Here is a 15,071-nt window from a genome sequence, read left to right as displayed (position 1 = left end):
AATGAATAAAGACCACTAAATCCAGACAGGGTGTATCATCCAATTTTCCTTAGGAGTGCGCGTGACAAGGGGCTCGACACTCCCAAGATGCGCCACCAATCGAGCAGCCCGATGCTTACTCTCAATCTCCGAAGATAGCAATGATACTCTCTCCATTTTGTACCTATCTCCGAAGATAGCAATGATACTCTCTCCATTTTGTACCTGCAACATTTATAAACATAGTTAGACATACAATACAAAGTTAAGCATAGTTAAACTGAGAGTACATATTAAAAAATAATTGAACAAAGCGTACAAATTAACACATAGTTTCACACAAAGTACAAATTAAAACATAGGGCACAAATTAACACATAGTTTCACAGAGTACAAAATAAAACTTAGTTCCACATAGAGTACAAATTAAAACATAGAGTACAAATTAACACATAGTTTCACATATAGTACAAATGAAAACATAGTTCCACATAGAGTACAAATTATAGCATAGTTCCACACAGAGTACAAATTAACACATAATTTCACATAGAGTACATATTAAGGCCATAGTCTAGTTTCTTCCTCTCCCTCATCGTCCACATCTCTCTCTTCCACGGGCAGTAGCTCCGCCAGTACCGAAAGTTGGACAATAAGTGTCCCTATGGCCAAAATGGTTGCATAGAAAACATTGTCGTGACGGTCCTCCGGCTTCAGATTCATCCATATCATTTCGGATGCGCCTGAACGGGCGTCTGCTTGTGCCTGTCCGCAGTAGCCCGGGGTCAGGGATGTACCGCCTTTCACCAGGGGTTACCTTGTTGAAATTGCCCATTGCACGAAACCCTAGCATCTCACCCGTCCATGTGCTAAGCACAGACTCTTTCAGGTAATAGAGAGACACAAATGAGATTGCGTCCATCCCTAACTGCCCGCAAATAGCAAGTACATGTGAGTAAGGAAGGTGAAGCAACTTTGGTTTGTTGCAGGTGCACTCACACGTTGGCCACGCTTCAATTCCAATCTTCACCTCCTGTATCCTCAATTCATTTCCAACGCCGAACTTGTCAGTTGGCAAGCGCACCTCAAACCTGTGTTCTTGATTACCGATGGCGACGACAGTATAAGACCTAGCGTTTTCCATCTTCTCATCCATGTACTTCATTATCTTTTCACACTACGGTGTATTTGGGTTGTTCATGATATGCATTTCAGCTCCCTGGCGTCTATCTCTGAAATACTTCACCGTGCCATGGAAAATACCCTCGACGATGGCTGTAAGTGGTAAAGCCCTATTTCCCCTCAGGACAAAGTTGTATGTTTCTGCCAGGTTAGTAGTCATGACGCCGTACCTAGCGCCATGTGTGTCGTGCAGCAAAGACCACCGCTCCAGAGGCTCGTGCTCTATCCACTGCTGAAAGTTTTTAATCTGCCTCCCAACCCTTTTCCTAGTGCCGGGTGGGTCAAACCTTGGCAAGTCACAAAGCCCAACAGGTTCTTCCTCAGATGGTCATGTTCCAACTGTTGTCTGTGCAGCCACTGCTGCTACATGTGCTGCTACCGCTGCGTTTCGTGTCGCTGTCCTCTCCCTAACATGTTTCTTCGTGAACTCATCAAGATAACCACGTATCCTAGTGTACTTCCATTGTTGGTTCTGTTTGCAGAGTTTCTTGAATAGATTCATAAGTGACTTGTTCCTGAATTGCGAGAAGAAGTTGGCCCCATGCACCAACGACTCTACATGTCCTGCCATGGAGTTTGTTCATCAGGCCTAGGGTTTGTCGGTGTCCTTATCGCACTGAGTATGCCTGCATGTCTGTCATGAAGGATGCACACATTCGGCTTATCATGCACAACTGCTCTCTTGAGCCGCCTGAAAAAATATAACCAACTTTCAGTGTTCTCACCCTCCACGAAAGCAAATGCGAGCGGAACGATTTGAATGTTGTCGTCTTGACCAATGGCGGTCAAGATCTGCCCCCTGTATTTGCCAGTGAGAAAAGTGACATCTATGCATATCACCGGTCGACAATGAATGAAAGCTTGGACGCATACACTGAAAGTGAAGAACAGTCGTTGCAGCACCCTCAAAGTTGGATACTCTGGGTGCAGGAAGTGTTGGATGTCGACATAGGTGCCTGGATTACGGGCTTGCAGTGTATGGAGGAGGCGGACAACAGAGTCGTACGAGTCGAAAAACGAACCAAATCTTTCCTCAAGAACCCTCTGCTTAGCCCTCCAAGCCTTGCCATACGAAATGTTGTACTTAAACCTTACCCTGACCTTATGCATGATGGCCTTCACTTTCATTGCTTTGCTCTCCACTATCTCCGTGTAAAGCAACCGAGCAAGAAGCGTCGACGAGAGGTTACGATGGTCTTGAGGGATACTGGGAATGACACATGTGTGCAACCCAATCTGTGTCATACCTAGGAACATAGCCATGCACCCTCCCGGGACAATCTATTTGTTCGCACTCCATTGTCAGATATTTTTGTGAAGAGACTGTTGTTTTGAAAACCCTTTGCGTGGACATTGCCCAAGCAATTATCGCATCCTGCAGATGTTTCTTGTCAGGAAATCTGGCACCCTTCGCAATGTTGTTCCGATGATATTGCCATGCAGAGTCGTGCCCATCGTTCACGGTCATAGCTGAAGAGAAGTCATGATTCCATGATGCAGGAATCGGCACCTCCTCTTCGTCCGACTCATGAGACTTATCGTCATAAGAACTACGACCATCTGTATCTTCATCCTCCATCTGGTTCTGCAAGTGACCATCTTCGTCGTTCGCATCTGCCTCGCCAGTGTACTCATCCTCTCCTACTGCCCCGGAGCTCTGGCCTGATTCATAACCACCACCCACAGCATTCGACACAGAGTTTAGATTGGACAAGTCATAACTTGATTTACCCTCGCCTTCAGTTGGATTGGTCTCATGAGCGACAATCTGGATTAAGGCGACAAGTGTAGTTCCCCTTTTCTCACAACTTTCTAACCAGCACACCCACTTTGATGTCCGGTCTATCGGTCTCAAAACCCAGAAAATATTTGAACTTAACTTGGTCCACAATGCTTGCACACGGACGGTGTATGTTTCAGGATTGAGCGCTAAACATCCTACCAACCATTCCTGCAACTGACTAAACGTCCATGTTTGAGGGGCCGTTAGATCCAACTCCACATACTTAAACTGACTCAGATCAGCTCCGTGCTCGGTTGTTAAGACAGTACCGGAACCGTAGTAAAAAAAAATTCACTACACCGGACATCTCTAATGCCTAAAAAAATGTTTAGACGCGTCAAATACTAAGCAGTACGGCATATAAAAATTATTAGGACGCGTCAAATACTAAGCAGTACGGCATATTAAAATTATTAATACGCGTCAAATACTAAACAGTACGGCATATTAACGTCAAATACTAAACAGTACGGCATAAATAAAATCTAGCCTATCAAAACATATTACTACCGGCCATACTATTTAGACTTGTCAAATACTAAGCAGTACGACAGATTTAAAATATTAATACGTGTCAAATACTAAACAGTACGGCATCAAAAAAAATCTAGTCTATCAAAACATATTACTACCGGTCATAATATTTAGACGCATCAAATACTAAGCAGTAGGACATTAACCGTTGTCCAAAATAATGACCACTACCAAACGCTAAAACATACTTCTATATATACATACACACGTATCCTCATAAACATATACATTATAAGATAAATACATGACAGATTAGGATTTACCTTTGAAGCGTGTGAACCCCAACCTCGAGCAGCCTCACAGTCACCGGATGAGCACCACCACCACCTCCAAACTCCTCCAAACCGCCACCATTCCTCCAACTTTGCACCACAAAATTAGCTCTACATGACCTATGAAAACAGTAGATCGAGGTGTCTTTAGGTGCCAACTAGGTAGGGGATGCGATTTTGTGGGTTAAATGGGATCAAAATGCACTAATTTGGGCTAGAAAATTGGGGCATTTGAGGAGAAAAGGAAGAACAGAGGAAGAACAGAAGAACGAGAAGAGGAGGAAGAAGCAGGGGGCACGGGCGCTCGTCTGGCTGGGCTCGGTCGGGCACGGGAGGGATGGGAAGGGTGGAAGGGAAAGGTGAAAAGGAAAGATTCCGGGCCCGCGAACCCACCAGGCCCCTTTCGGCCACGGCCAAGCCGACTATCTCGTGGGGGCCCCATGCGCTGAGCAGCCGGCCTGCAGTCGGCCTAGGCCAAGCCGACTGGACCCAATCTGCTTCGGCCAGGCCGACTGGGCCCATTCGGCCTGGGCGAGGCCGAGGCCGTATTATTTTTGAAATTTTTGAAAAACGCGTATTATTTTTGAAAATGATTAAAAAAATCGTATTATTTAAAAAAAATAGACAGTACACCTAAGGGTAGCGTGCCATCAAATTTTTTGGGCCCCGGGACTAGCCCATATGAAATACCCTACCTATCCCTAACCCTGAATCCCTCTTGCCGCTCCCTATGTATATCTCGGGTCTCTCACTCTCTTCTCTTCCAAATTGCGTCCCACTAGACCACAATTCCTGCATCCCGCCGCCGCCGTCTACTTCCTCTGTGGTGCCACGCGACTGCGCCGACGCCTATTCTCTCTGTGCCAAGCCGTCGTCGCCCATCGTGCGACCAATCCCTATGTGCCACCCCACCACCCATTCTCTTTGTATCGCATCATCGCAAACCACTCCCTCCGTCCACTCTGACCGCGCCACACCTTTGTCGACAACTCCCTCATCCTCGTCGTCTCCGCCCGCCACTGCCCTCCATTTCTTGAGCAGCGTTGTTTTGCTCTTATAATGTTGTTATTTTTCTTGTGAAAGTACTGTTTTGTCCTTATGGATTCGGGTTCCAAGTGGGGACAAAAATCCCAGAAGGGATAGGGACGAGCAAATGTCAAAACCCATGACAGGAACCGGGACAGGCTTAAAATAGGGGCTCAAGGACGGGTTTGGGAAAACATTAGGCCCAATTCAGTTACTCATCCCAGTGGGGATCAGGGGAGATTGATGATATTTTAGGTCAGATTTTCTCAAATCCCTGCAGGGATCTTACCCGACGGACTTCACCCCGTTTGTCATCGAGGGCTGGGCAAGGGAGGGACAAAGTATACCCGTTGAAACCAAGCAGGATGCGATTTTCGCCCATCCCGCGTTTACCATGCCGGTGTATACGTTGACGGTTACAGTACTTTTTCCTGATAGCATTTGGTCACCATAAGTATGTAGTTACACTTTCCTAACGTTGACTATCATCGTATAGACAAATTAGTAAGATTGCTAAGATGGAAAAGAAAACAGTATCTTCAAAACTAACGTGGGAAAAATGATAATGGCTTGTTTGGCACAATTGGATTTCACGAGATTTTGAGGGAATTCTAGGAATTCTAATTCAAAAATATACGTAGTACAATCCCCAAAATTCCTAGAAATCTACCTGTGCTAAACAAGACCTGACTCTGCATCTAGAGTAACGGCCAAAATTTCTCAAACTTACTCGTCTCAGAGAGCAGTGATTCTCCAGCCCTGCTCTTGCTTCTCCCACGGATCCACTTACCGCATCTGCATCGCCTGTGTACTGTCTCCAGCGAGCACTGGCGAGACAGCGCTGACAGAGTTATTCACTGGAGCTGGATCCCTTCCCCCCATGCTCACCTGCCAACTTGTTCTCTGCTTCTAGTGTCACCAAGTATGCAGGCCAAATAAATGATGCATCCATACATGACACAAACAAGCAAAGAATGATAGGATTCCTTCAACAGTAAGAACTGGAGTACTATATAACCACACACTTGCAGCTGTCAGAGACAAACAAACTCAGAAAAGCAAGTCAATCAGAGACAAGCAAACTCATAGCAAATGCATCAAAAGATGAAAGAACTTGCAGTTCAGAATTTACCTGGAAACATGCAGCAAATAAATGAAGTTGACGATGAAGTACGGGGCATGCACTCCCTGATGATTAAAGACAAAACACAATGCAAATTCCAAACAATAGTACATCAACTTTTGCCGTGGAATCCGTGTCGGATTGTCGTGTCAGCTACACAGATTTTACCAAACTCATCAGGTTGTTACATATAAATACAAAACTACAGCTCATGCTTAGACTCAAACTACACGCTACAGGTGGAAAAGAGCTCCTCAAATGCCGAGCAGCGGACAACTCACTTTTACAAGTTTAGCTCCTAGGAAATAATGCTGGGACCCACAGCAACATCATCATACATTCCTAATCTGACCATAAGCCTAAATAAGAGGCAATAAATTTATATTCTACAGATCCAGCCGCAAGATAGCATCGATCAAATCTGGCCATAATAAAGCAGCAATTGATCGAGAAGCGGTCTTCGTGCCGTGTACATGATGGAATGCAAAACTTTGTCAGCATGGCTTCTCCTGATATCAAATAACGCTCCGATGATGTTTGAAGAAGGTCGTCCCTGCATCCGCTAACCGTGGAACCTCGACACTTTCGTCACTTGTAAACCAATGTACCAACAATATAATTGAACCATCCAAAATTCCAAATATTACCGCAACATCTCGTCAGAGGCCCATAGATTGTCATGGTCCATGATTTCGGGCATTTACACCTTGCTCGGAAAAGTAACTCCTAACACTCAGATTCTATCACGACTTATTTCCTAACTGTTATCCATGTCCTCATCTTTCATAGTCAAGCTTGGCCCGTCATCAAAGCCACCTCCTGGTGCAAGCTCGTTTAGATCTAGGAATGTTCTCCCAACACTTTCACTCTCCCTGCTGGGAGCATCCATCTTCTTTACAGACTCTGGCTGCAGCTGCGGCTCCTCCGCCTCTTGCTTTTCTTTATTCGCTGCCACTGCGTGGTCTACATCCATTTCATTGTTGCCATTATTAACTGCAAGTTCCTCGGGGCCATCATCCTCTTCTTCATGTTGCTCTTGACTCGACGTAGAGAGTTCCATATCATTTTCTGCATCAGAGTTAGCATCAGGATCTGATGCATCTGATTTACCTGCCTTTCCTGCCTCCGCATCCGTATCCGAAAATTCATACTGCTGATAGTTAACACGCGGACGAGAAGAACGCTTGCTGCGTCTGAGACCTGTTTGGATTTCATCAACAGATCTTAGCTTAGCCCCTCGGCCACCACGACTTCGCAACTTCGTATGACGTTGGGGCTCCTCCACATCTTCACTCGTACCTGCAGAAAATTCCTCTTCCTCTTCATCATCATCTTCAACATCCTCTTCCAACCGGAACTCTTCATCCTCTTCAGAAGCACTGGATGTCTTCTGCTGTTTGCGAGTTCTCAAATATTCCTCATCGTAGACCGCCTCTCCCATGATATCATCATCACTGTCAAAATTCGGATCAATATCGGAGACAGCCTCAACAAAATCTTGTGTGTATCGCTGGGATCTTCTCCTTCGCCGGTTGCTACAACAGAAAATATAAATGGGATTAATACCATAAGTTTCAGTGAGGTTAACTGCTTTGTAAAGAGAGACATGCACCTGCGATCAAGTGTTTCATTTTCTTGTTCGCCATCACTATCTCGGTAGTCATCTGACTTTGAAGAGTTCCCGTCATATAATTCATTGGCTAGAGGCGAGGGGCCATTTAACTTGCCATTGCTTGATGACTCCAGTCGTGGAGTAAGCATCCTTCTATTGACAGTATTAACAGGCTCAGCCGAATTTTCTCTTTTCCTGTCCAAGAATGTGTAGCAGCAGATAAGTATGCCAAATCCTGTCTCTAGAAAAGGTAAATTTTCGTACCAAATGAAACTTATCAAGCAATAGAGATGAACCACATACTTCGTTATTTTTATGGCTTCATTTATTGAGCGATCATAATCATCTGCATTGTAATTGAAGTCAAATCTTATAATTAGAAGGGAAAGTGAAATCGATAGAAAATATGATAGAATATATCCTAGTTGTCATAAGAAACATGAAGGAACTAGTGTAAAAGAACTATAAATGAGTTTATTTTGCCTCTGTAAGAAATTAATTTTGATTTTCAAAGCTTATCAAATGATAATATTTTGCACCGGAACGCATACCGTAGTCAGGTTGATCCGAGCCAGTCAACAAAGATTCACTTTTAAGTTTAGATTCTCAGGACCTACGTGTCATTTTGTCACAATTTGCTGCTGATAAGAAACAAAGACTCATACTACGTTACTAACACCTATACCCTACACCTAGGAGGTCATACTTGTCAGTGATGCAGAGTCACAGGTTAATCAGATACCTCTTGTAAAGGAAATAACTGAAAGAGAGTTTAATGACTGAGCACTCTGAAACAAGTAGCATAGGGCTCAAGGAGATAACGGATTTTTTAACTAAGTAGCCGCAAAAGATGTATAAATTGGATAACACCATCCAGTGTGAGACAGGCAAGTGGGTTTCAATCCTAAGTGATGATACCAGTGGCACTTGGGAATTAGATTGACATAATGGTTACTTCAGGCTTACCAAATGTATATCTCACAGGCTTTCTATCACGTAGAGAGCGGCCAGTGGTAACATCTGATGTCAAGTAACTATCAAGGAGGAGAGCTTCTCTCTGTTGCTTTTTTAGCAGCTTCTCCTTCTTCTGCATGAGGAAATGGTAGTGATTAACAAGCACAAAACAACTATCAGCCTGCATAACAAAAATATCAGGCTGGGTTAAACAGGCTACATACTTTATGAATCTTTTCAATCTCTGGAAGATACTCAATCTTCAACTTCTTGCCAAGGGAAACCTCTGTCCTGTTCCGACTTGAAAAGAGCTTTTCCTAAACAAGAGAAGGCAGCAATATTATTAATAACCAAGTGCATAAGATCAATAATGACAAGAGTAGCATCTCATTAACATTTTGAGCAAAAAAATTCTTGCGAGTTAACTTTGTTCTGCTGCACAGGAGTTAGGCTCCGTTTGGCATTGCGGTGGATTATCATAATCCCGTTGTTTTCACCCGCTTTTCGCTATTTTCGTGTTTGGCTAACCAACTTTTCACTACTTTCGTGTGTATTTTTCCACAGCAGATTATAAAATAATTTCAGCACAGCACAGTTCAGCAATGCCAAACTGAGCCTTAGTCAACTATACTTACACTTAGGCAAATCTTGGCATATTATTTTAGATACCGATGCCTAATTGTCTAAGATCAACACAGGTTTTAAACACGCGTGCCGAAACTGAACACAAGATGGTGCCACAATAGAGAACCAATTCTATAACAGTAATATTAAGCTGCAAGCATGTTGCTGTTATGGCATATTATTTCCCATTGTACACAACCAGGAGTTGTACTTAATTACTTTATAAAACATCATATAAATAATACTCCAAATTCTATATAAATTACATCTGACCAGTAAAATGCCTTCGCTATCATGCTACATGCAAACTAAACTTGTTTTGAAATCACAGCAAGATATGTCAAGAAAGGAGTTCCAAAGAACAATAGCACCCACAGATATATGAAGAAAATAATTAAAAAGTTACATATACTACAAGGTGACAATACTGTCAGAGTTTTTCAAGTTAACATTAACATGTTCTCAAAAGATATCGATGGCAATAATTTCAAATTAACATTACAAAGATACTGTCTCGACTAATCGACCCAAGTAACCTGGGAGATTTATCAGAGAGCACGAGAGGAAGGGGGGTAGGCTGCACTAGAGGGGAAGCTCGAGGGCACAGTCGCCGTGGTGCTGGAGCTTGAAGGAGACGTTAGGATGGCGAGGGGTGTTGGCGGCTCAGACCTCAGCAGTGCTAGAGTGCAGAGCCATCACGTTGAGGAAGACGACCCCAGGAGTCCAGGTCGATTATTAAGGACTAAGTATTAGGGGTAGGCCGTAGTTGCATGCATGCCTGGCCGGTTAAAAAAGCCCTAGCCTTCCTTAGGCCATCCAGACCAACCACACCTCTAGGAGCTATCCAGACCATCCATGAAGATTGAAAGTGTTGCAAGTCGCAATTCTAGCCGGCGAGTTGTGCGACTTGCTCTGCTGGTTGAGTCACAGCAGCAAGCCACCATCACTGATCCGGCTAGGGGACTAGCTGGCGACTCAAAAAGCACAATCCAGCCTAGAACTCTATTAATGCTGTATGAGCTCTATGATTTCTATGATTTATTGAAGACATGATGATTTATTACAGCATGTTTGCACTTGACGGTATTACGAATAACGAGTGTTAGGGAATAACAACTTTGTAACTCATTAAATGTACCATATATCAGGAACTCAAAACTTACTGCAACATCATCAAACTCATCGAAGTTTGATGCAACAGTTTCCCACTGATAGGACACAACTGGAGGAGTTGAAACCCTTTTCCCCTTAGATCTCTTTCCTGATTCTTTCTTTGTTTGTTCCACTCGTCTAATTTCGCGATACAATCTATGTCCAAGGATAGGATCATCTTCGTACCTGTTTTGCACGACTTGGTTAGCACGGACCATACATGATATCCAGACAATGAAACTTTCAGTATGCTTTTCATTAGAAATGGTGGAAAAGATTTGACCCACCAGTATGAGATTCCAAGGGAATCTCCCCCAATCCGTTCTTTACGGAAGGTAGAAAGGTCATAACCACGCTTTACGGAGCTGTCAATGTGGTTCCGTATATCCTCTTGCTACAAAATGTATGATCGACAGTTATATGACATCCAAAACACACATGAAATGCAGCTAACATCAGACCTAAATTGCAACCTACTTCCAAGCATATCCAAAAAAGCATAGGAACTATCATCAGAACATATACCCCATTATATTAATTTGTACAGGAGACAGACAAATTAACTGTATGCTATCAGGCATGTGATGTTTCTTAAAAAAACAGCAACTAATTTAAATTATCGTCACTACACTTTTTCTATACAAAGCACCTCTAGCGCAGGGCTCCTTCCCTCTAAAATAGCACAAGGTGAGAAGGACGAGAGCGACAAAATAACACATTTTCAGATAAGGTTATATTTTTAGAAATTCAAGATTTTTCAGATCAGCATCGATATTTCACCCTTGCAGAGACTCTTGAGCAGTGACAAGCGGCAGCTAACCTTCAAAGAATTCTCAAGCAACAATGTCCGTGCACCTTCTTTTTCTTACATGTGAAAACATCTCAAAACAAATGGCAAAACTTCTGATGGCATGCCATGGAGCACATGAAGAATTGCTAGACATCTTACATCTTAGGGTAATCAAATTTATCAATACATAGCGGAATGCAATTATTTAGCTAGTATACTAGAATAAACAACAGCTCCTGTTGAAATCCCCATTAGTGAAGTGCTGAAATTTTTCCTAAGGAATGTAATTGCTAATCTGCCGAAATAATGGTTGTTTCTAGCTGAAGTTTTGGTTGCAAATAGTATGAAATAATAGATGAACATTCAGCGTGTACTATTTATTTTTAGCGAAACAAGCTATCTAAGTACTGAATCAACAGCAATGAAACTCACTTCAATTTCTCAGTCAATATTAGGACAGATTCAAACCCAAGAGTATCGGACAATAAAATACAAATGGCGAGACACACAATGCTCCCCAAAATAATACCAGTAATACTTACTGTAGTCTACTTCTATAAATGTTTAAAAAGGTTAAAACGTCACATTTTGGCAAACTACAATGTGTGCCTGGGATGACAATAAAAAGGAGCACAAACATTTTTCGAAAAAAAAAAAGAGCACAAACCTCGACACGTATATCGCATATTGCCTTCAAAATCACTAAACGAGTCGCCGGTTCTAGCTCGTTGTACATTTCAGTTTCAGCTCTGACAAAGATGGAATGATTGGAAAAATTATCAAGATAAGATTGAATCGGAAGATTTGATCAAGAATTTCTGATGTATTGAACTAACCCATGTGATGCAATTATCGGTACTTCACCTTCGGCAACCTGCAGTTTGGATATATTTATTAGTTCATCAGCTGAACATAATGTCATTATCGTCATTTAACTAAAACTATTTGCAACATGGAGTATCAGTAATATACCCAATTCCACCAATCTCTTAGCTTTCTACATAGGACGGTCACCCAGGTTCCGCGGCCCATAGCCATGCGGGTTATTGGGGGAATTGACTGCAAAAGTGATGAAAAATCATGAAAACTGAAGGCAGAGTTTTACATAATCTAGTGTGTTAGACAGCTTGAGCATAGAACATGAACTAATGCAGAATAACAAAACAAAAAAATATGTGCTCTGCTAGCTCAATGCTTCAATCCTAGAAATGCTAACTGAATAATATGCATTCTACAAACATGTAGTAGGAACGGTTATTAAACCGCACAATCAAATACAGGTATACACTAACAAATCAATGAAGTGTATTCCTGTCATGAAATAGCATCAGCCGAAGTGAAGAGATGCTGCTATTGTAGCATTTGCTCAAACAGTTAATGCAAGACAAACTAAAGATCAGCACCAAGCTTCTAGAACAGCAGGCAACATTAAAAGCACATTAAAAGCTACCAAGCAAGCACAATAAAAGAAATTAGCAACTTGTACTTCTTGCAGGCACAATAGCATCTTCTGTGTTGATCGTGTACCAAAGATGATCCCTCTAGCACTCCCACACGGAGTGAGCAGTGCACTCCCCAAGGTTACTAGAAGAGAGACGGATCCAAAAAAAATAAAATGAACTAAAGAGCTGACCTTTAGCAACGGCATGTGAACATCATATAGAATATCGTTAGGCGTAATAAGTGCCGCCTCGAGATCCTCCGCCGTGAGCTCCGCCGTGATGTTGAGCAAAGGCCGGAACACCTGCAGCCAGCAGAAACAGTGTTACAGCCGCGTGAAACCCTAACCCTAGCTAACAACCCAGGAAACAGAAGTCAGAGAGCCGAGCTGCCGGCGGCAGCCAGAGCTGGAGGAGGATGGGGGCATGAAGGAGGCACGGGGCACGAACGTGGAGGAAGTTGAGGACAGAGCCGAGCTCCCACATGCAGCGGAGCCGCCACCGGGGCAGCTCCGCGGGCGCCTCCGGCTCCGCCACGAGCGGCGTCACCACGCGGCATTGCGGAGTCTCGTCCGCGCCGGCGCCCGCCGCGGCGCGGCGCCGAGGCCGCTCCGGCGGCGGCGGGGGCGGGGGCCTCGGCTTGCTGTTGCACGCGCGCGGCAGGCGCGTCTTCCTAGGGGTCGGGGCATCCTCGGGCGGCTCCGGGGCCTCCAGCTCCTCATCCCCCGGCGCCGACGCGTCGGCCTCCTCCTCCTGCTCCGGCGAGGCGGGGGAGGCCCCATCGCCGTCGCTGGCGGCGGGCATGGATGGATCGGATCGGGGATCTGCGTCGGCGCGAGGACTAGGGTTTGTGTGGGAGGGGGAAGCGGGCGGCGAGGAGGGTGAGGAGGAGGAGGAGGCCATGGAGGAGGGGAGCGGAGCGGAGGAAGGGTAAAAGTGGGATTCCGCGGAGGGGTGGGGGAGAGAGCCTGAGAAGGGACGGGGCGAGGGTAAGGCGACTCGGGTGCGGGTCGTGGCCGAGGCCGTCAACGTGAAACATGGGTCTGGGTTGGTTCAGCCGTCCGGGACTTGATGTTGTTGGGCTCGAGTGCTCGACCTCCTGTGGGGTTTTGGAGGGTTTCAACCAACTTTCAACTTCGAAACCATACTTACTGCCTCGAAACCTAAATTGTTGACGAAATCTATACCAATCTAAGAAATACGGAAGAATACATAAGTTTCAGATGACAATATGAACTGCCAAATATAAATATCCACCCATCTATCTATAAATATCCACCCATCTATCGATCTATAAATATTTTTTAGAACTTGCGATCGAGTACCTGCTGCCGAGTACATACTCCCTCCGTCTGCAAAAGAGTGGACGTGTGGGTTCTCCAAGAAAAATTAAGCTTTTGCAGAAAACCCCTCATCCATCTATTTACTGCAGCGTAATAGTAGCACTTCGATTCCACAACATCAGTTAATGTGCATGCCAAATGAGAATTGCTAGAAAAAATAAACAACACAGCCGGAACAGGCCATGAGACGCATGGGGCCTCCAGATCCTCCTCGGTGGCATGCTGCGCCGCCGGCCGTCACGACGGCCCTAGCTAGGTTGCCGGCAACTCTGCCCGCTCCTCCGGCTGCCCCTCCAGCCGCTCTTCCGGTCGCCCCTCCGCCTGCTCCTCCTCCTGCCATGGCCGAGGGCTCCCCTGCAGCTTACAAGGAACGACCTCCATTACTCAAGGACGAGACCACGGGCTTCGATTGGAGGCTTCTTGTGATTGAATTTGGGATTTGGATCGGGGAGGGAGAAGCGTTGCGGGAGAAGAAGAGGAATGGGAATTGCTCTGGTCGTTGGGAGACTCGGGGGGATTGGGCAGATGCGTTGAGGCAGAAATCGAGGCGAAGACAAAGGGGCAAAATGCAAAATTGCATCGCCAGACGTCCACTCTTTCACGGACAAGCGGTGGAGCCTATACGTCCACTCTTTCACGGACAGAGGGAGTACTACTGGCCAGCCCCCGTCTCGTCGACAGCCGGAAACTTCGTCCGCCCGAGCCGCAGATCGCCGCGTTAGGTCATGGACGCCGTCGCCAGCTGCCGCTTTGAGGCCAGGGCAGAGGCCGCCGCCGAAGAGGCCATCTTCATGCAGATGTTGCAGGCACGCGCACGTCTGCACCGATGATGGAGGTGATCAGTTATACACGAGTTTACAATGCCAATTTCATCTCTCCTGAAAATAGCTTTTGAACATTGTGTTTTTTTTTGCTGTATCCAAGAATTGAGTTAATTGTGTTGAAATTAATAAATCTCAATTGAACATGCTGTACTGGTCCAGATCAAGTGATACTCCTGAGGGTAGGACTGAGAGGCTAAGAGGCAATGCAGGTTGATTACTTTTCGTATTGCTTGAATTATGAATATATAATGTACAAAAATCTGAATGCAATTGATGTTTGAGCCTTCACAGAAATATGTTTGTAACATTGAATTTGTACCGCACTAGACAAGTCGGGGGAGGAGGTGTGACGAGAGGAAGAAAAGGAAAAAATATGTGCTATTGATACGTGGGATCTATTAGAAAATATAGGAAAAGCCTAAAACTGTTGATGT

At 44.7% G+C, this 15,071-nt stretch overlaps 1 protein-coding gene across 1 annotated transcript; it reads right to left on the bottom strand.

The window, feature by feature from the left end:
• Window positions 1-5,971: 5,971 nt before the first annotated feature.
• LOC100843696 (DDT domain-containing protein DDR4) lies at window positions 5,972-13,441 on the bottom strand. The gene is made up of 12 exons (XM_003557382.4): window positions 12,921-13,441; window positions 12,665-12,775; window positions 12,004-12,090; window positions 11,868-11,905; window positions 11,699-11,780; window positions 10,529-10,635; window positions 10,253-10,427; window positions 8,690-8,782; window positions 8,478-8,598; window positions 7,815-7,857; window positions 7,512-7,706; window positions 5,972-7,434 (listed from the first exon to the last, which is right to left on the bottom strand). The coding sequence occupies exons 1-12, from the start codon at window positions 13,371-13,373 to the stop codon at window positions 6,657-6,659; spliced, it is 2,283 nt and encodes a 760-aa protein (XP_003557430.1). The 5' UTR covers window positions 13,374-13,441; the 3' UTR covers window positions 5,972-6,656.
• Between the last annotated feature and the right edge of the window lie 1,630 nt (window positions 13,442-15,071).

This window comes from Brachypodium distachyon, chromosome 1 (assembly GCF_000005505.3).
Source record: "Brachypodium distachyon strain Bd21 chromosome 1, Brachypodium_distachyon_v3.0, whole genome shotgun sequence".
In the NCBI taxonomy this organism is placed as follows: domain Eukaryota; kingdom Viridiplantae; phylum Streptophyta; class Magnoliopsida; order Poales; family Poaceae; genus Brachypodium; species Brachypodium distachyon.
Note: the sequence above shows the minus strand (reverse complement) of the source record. Positions and strands in the feature narration are given on the sequence as shown.

Excerpts from the sequence above, each read along its gene's own strand:
- LOC100843696 (XM_003557382.4), bottom strand. The coding sequence starts at position 13,373 with ATGGCCTCCTCCTCCTCCTCACCCTCCTCGCCGCCCGCTTCCCCCTCC. Across the intron at positions 11,906-12,003 it reads TAAGAGATTGGTGGAATTGG|GTTGCCGAAGGTGAAGTACC; the intron begins GTATATTACTGA and ends TCCAAACTGCAG. Across the intron at positions 8,783-10,252 it reads ATGAGTTTGATGATGTTGCA|GAAAAGCTCTTTTCAAGTCG; the intron begins GTAAGTTTTGAG and ends TCTCTTGTTTAG.